This window comes from Raphanus sativus, chromosome 3 (genome assembly GCF_000801105.2).
Source record: "Raphanus sativus cultivar WK10039 chromosome 3, ASM80110v3, whole genome shotgun sequence".
In the NCBI taxonomy this organism is placed as follows: domain Eukaryota; kingdom Viridiplantae; phylum Streptophyta; class Magnoliopsida; order Brassicales; family Brassicaceae; genus Raphanus; species Raphanus sativus.
In genome coordinates, this window is record NC_079513.1 from 10,109,583 (window position 1) to 10,114,313 (window position 4,731).

General features: G+C 30.8%; 1 protein-coding gene across 1 annotated transcript; it reads right to left on the reverse strand.

Annotated features, from left to right (window-relative positions):
- Positions 1–929: 929 nt before the first annotated feature.
- Positions 930–1,950, reverse strand: LOC130510161 (inactive protein RESTRICTED TEV MOVEMENT 2-like). The gene is made up of 2 exons (XM_057006529.1): positions 1,774–1,950; positions 930–1,678 (listed from the first exon to the last, which is right to left on the reverse strand). Exons 1-2 carry the CDS (start codon positions 1,883–1,885, stop codon positions 1,104–1,106), a joined length of 687 nt encoding a protein of 228 aa, XP_056862509.1. The 5' UTR covers positions 1,886–1,950; the 3' UTR covers positions 930–1,103.
- Positions 1,951–4,731: the final 2,781 nt, after the last annotated feature.

Genomic DNA, 4,731 nt, shown 5'->3' on the forward strand with positions numbered 1-4,731 from the left:
AATTTGGTGGAAAAAAGTGAAAACACAAACAACGACAAATTCTGTTTGTTTTAGCCTTTTAGGTCAATGGAACTGATTTTTCAGGTCCTATTTTGTGTTTTTTGGCCAATGTATTTATTGAACGAACAATACTTACGTTCACCCCTGAGATGAACTTATGAATTCACCTCTTTCCTTATTTCAATCATATTATCATAAATATTAATGTCACATAAATAAATAAATTATAAATTACAAATAAAATAAACTTTAAATCATAAACTCTAAATTCGAACCCTAAACCCAAACTCTAAACCCTAAACCCAAACTCTAAACCCTAAATCTTAAACCCTAAACCCAAACTATATACCCTAAATCCTAAATCTAAATTTAAATCCTAGACCTTAAACTCAAACCATAAACTCTAAACCCAAACTTTAAACCCTAAACCCAAACTCTAAACCCTAAATCCTAAACCTTCAACCTAAACTGTAAACCATAAACCCGAACTCTATACCCTAAAATGTATTTGAAAATACATTTGATGATCATTAACCCAAAGGTATTTGAAAATTTTGGGTTTATAGTTTACAGTTTGGGTTTAAGGTTTAGGATTTAGGGTTTAGAATTTGGGTTTAGGGTTTAGAGTTTGGGTTTAGGGTTTAGAGTTTGGATTTTGGGTTTATGGTTTGAGTTTAGAATCTAGAATTTAAATTTAGATTTAGAATTTATGGTATATAGTTTGGGTTTAGGGTATAGGTTTGGATTTAGGGTTTAGGGTTTGGTTTAAAATTTAAGATCTAAGATTTGGGTTTAAGGTTCGAATTTAGAATTTATGATTTAAAGTTTATTTCTTTTGTAATTTATAATTTATTTATTTATGTGACATTAATAGTTATGACAATATGATTGAAATAAGGAAATAAGTGAATTCATAAGTTCACCCTAGGGGTGAACCTAAGTATTGTTCTTATTGAAAACTATTTTTTTAAGTCTTAACATAATTTTCTTATTATTCTGAACAACATCTGTTTTCTTTGTTTTTGTTTATTAATATGATTTCATATATATATATGCAAAGTTAATACATTTTATCTGCCTTTTAGGACTCTTCAAAGGGGTCGTTAAGAAGTAAACATTTGACCAGCATAGAATCCAAGCGACAGCAACAGAACCGCGGCCGCGGGAGCAACCATACCAAGTGTGATTGCTCTCTGGTTATTCTTCATCAAGGCCACGTATCCTCCAAGATTTTCCTTGTATGCATTCACTTTACTTCTATAGTCTTGCTTAACTCCATCACAAACGTTTTCCTTCTCTGTTGCTTTAAGAGCTTTCTCTTTCTCAGCCCGCTTGGTCTCTTCCTCTCTTGGTGGCTTTGGCAGTTGAGCCTTCTCTGCATGTTTCTCTACTCCCGCTTCTTTCTCTTTTGTTGAGGTTTCCTTAGGAACCGGAGGAGGTTTTGCGGTTGTTCCAATCGGGGAAGTTTGTCCGCCCCTGCCCATTGGTAGTCTAGGGAGCTTCACAACAAGATTTGCGCCTTCAAATTTAGCACCAATGGAGTCAACATCAATGTTTGCTTGAATAGGGAACTCCTTGCGGAAACGGATCCATTTGTTGGCTCCTGCAGGACGTTCTCCCATCACTCTTACCTTCCTCGTTGTGGTTACTTGCACTTTAAGTTGCTCTTTCCTAAACCCTGTTATTTCGAGAACCGGTTTACACAGTTATAGAACCGACATAAACCAAAATCATGAAGAAAATTATGCGAGATATTTTATTGAGTAGTTTTACCTGGAAGGTAAATGGTGAGAGTTTCAAACCCTTGTTCAGTTTTCCAATTAAAGATTGGATCAAATTCATCGTAGATACGATTAGCAGTAGCATTATCAGATTTTCTCTCCATCTCCTAGTTTCTTGGTTCGAATTTGGATTTGGAATAAGGATCTTTGGGTTATGTTGATAAGAGGGTGCCCAGCGATTTCATTATATACTACTGTGCAAATGTTTTTTTTTTGTAAGTTGTTTTCTTTGAGATTGGGTTATTCCTTTTCTTTGCCTAACTGTTATGCTCCGCTCCTATATTGTTTTTCCCTTCTGTAATTTCTAAAACTTTATTTCCAGTTCTCAAGAAAATAAACAAAAAGGTTAAGAAATGCTTTGCTTTGTGGGGACGGCTGGCTTCATGCAGAGAACAAGCACAAGTTTTAGTTGTTCACATTGAACGACCAAAGTTTTTGTTTAGGATGATGCTTTTTCTCAAAAGATTCTCCTAAGTTTAACGTGCAGCCAAACCCCAATTTCACATTAGAGATGTTGAAAGAGTAAGGGTTTTCATTTGGAGAAAATGAAATTGGGTTGGGTAACCATAAAAAAGCATAATTCAATATCTAACCTAAAAAAATATTTTAAATATTTCTATAATATATCCTTTACTTATTAATCCAGAAACATTTTTAAAAAGTAACTTTAGTTTAGTATTTTATCTACAAAATTGTCATTTTAGCTGATGTGGCATCTCCATAGCTCTTTTCAACTTATTTTGTTAATAGACCGGCTTTTACTAGAACAATTACAGTATACAATATTTTAGATTAATGAAATTATAACACATACGACAATATGTGTTTGAACAAAGTAATATGACAATAGTTATTTTGTCTTCCCGTAATAGTTCGAGTGAAAGGCCTGCAATACAAAAAAGTCAAGGAGAATATAAGTTTTTCTCCATCTTAGAAATTCATACGAGCAGTTGGAAGAAAGTGTTCACAAATCATCTTATCCTTTATACAAAAAATATATACTAACAAATTATACAGCAATTTCCATTGTTTCGTTCTTCTAAGTGTTCAGTGAATGCCCTGTGCAGGTTCCTATGGTTCAATTAATCTTGCAAACAGTTTAAATAATTTAAATTGTATTATGTTTTCAAATATGTCGTTCAATTAATCTTGCAAGCAGTTTGAATAATTTAAATTGTATTCCAGTGGTTCTAAAGATATATCAATGGAGGAAGATGTAGACTACCATAACTGAGTTAATTAGGGTCTAACTTTTTTATGGAAATAGTAAATCTTCTATAAAAAAATTCTGTTTCGATAATTATTGTGTTAGCACTTTCGAAGAATAGAAATAATATCAAATATGGAAGTCTTTTAATGTTAAATTTAAACTTGACGTTTTCGGGTCAAACTTGATAAAGTCTATATAAACAGAGCTTAACGTGTATTAGTCATATACTCTCGACACACAAGTTGCAGGTATGTTACGAATGTTTGTATTGCAGTTTTTGGTTTTTTTTTATTCATGATCATTAAAATAAGAAAATACTAGATTTTGATCCGCGCTTTTGAAGCGCGGAATATTTTACGATGAAAAATTTCACTAATAATTTAACAAATATTTTGGTAAACTTTAAAGAGTGTGTATTTAAAATATTTTTTGCATTTAAATCAGTATTTTTAAATTTAACCCGATTGTGATTATACCGGTTAATCCGGTGATCTGACAATTCAATTTATGTTTTTAAAATATTCATATTAAAAAATCACTAAAATCCGAGACTAACCGATTGAACTGATGGATGACCGATATGTAATCTAATTGGATTTAAATTGTAATAGCTTCATAATTTGTAATCTTATAATCGAAATTTTAAAGTTCACTATTTTGCAATTTATAATAGTGAACTTTAAAATTATGACGTTTATACAAAATTTTAAAGAGAAAATGATAGATATAAAATAACTAAGATTAATTATTGTATTATTTGGAAACATTGATAGTAGTATAAAAATATATTGTTTGAAAACATTGATATTAGTATAAAGAAATAAATATATTGTTTGGAAACATTGATAGTAGTATAAAGAAATAAGTATATTGTTTGGAAACATGGATAGTAATATAAAAAAGGAACATAAAATGATTTAATGTATGTTTAACTATAAAGTATAAGGTGTATTTAATTTAAAAACTTACAAAATAAATGTTAGGTCCAACAAAATGTTTCTGTTTTAATAAGATAGATATATTAGATATGTTGGTAGCTTGAAATAGTTACTACCATTGATGGGTTCTCAAAAATATTATTTGATTCAGATATTCCTGAAATACAAACCTTCAGATCCCACTAATAACATTCAAAAATTTAAATATATACTAACAACAGTTTTTTTTGCTTAGATTCTCTGATAATTGATAACCTTATAAATCAAAATTTTAATTTCCAGAATTCCAATAACGGCGTATTGAAAACATAGAACACGGTTAATTTGAAGCATCCTTTCAGCTATTTTTATCCATTATGTTGCAATTATATTTCAGTGTTTCTGGTTTTATGGCATTTTAATATTAATACTGTAACATACTTTTTGGGTCCCAAAGTTATTTTCTTTTACGGTTATGTTTTATTTGTAAGATGCAAAACAAGTACACAACTAGATAGTAAGTCTGATTCTAATCTTACCGTAGTGCAGGCATAGATGTCCTCATTAAGATATCGTCTTCGGATGGAAAAATGTGTACGAGACCCCATTTTTGATGTTATGACTGCCCCAGATGTATATATCCGTTGTGTCTAGCAATCTGGTTAATATATTGCCAATACCCGTATTGTAAAGCAGACATCAATTAACAAAAGCTTATATTTTAGATTCGTTATATGTGGTAATCAAAGATCTTTTGCATCCGAATCCGGTATATGTGGTAAAAGGCCTAATCAATTGATGTTCAGATATTTAGGGCCCTTCA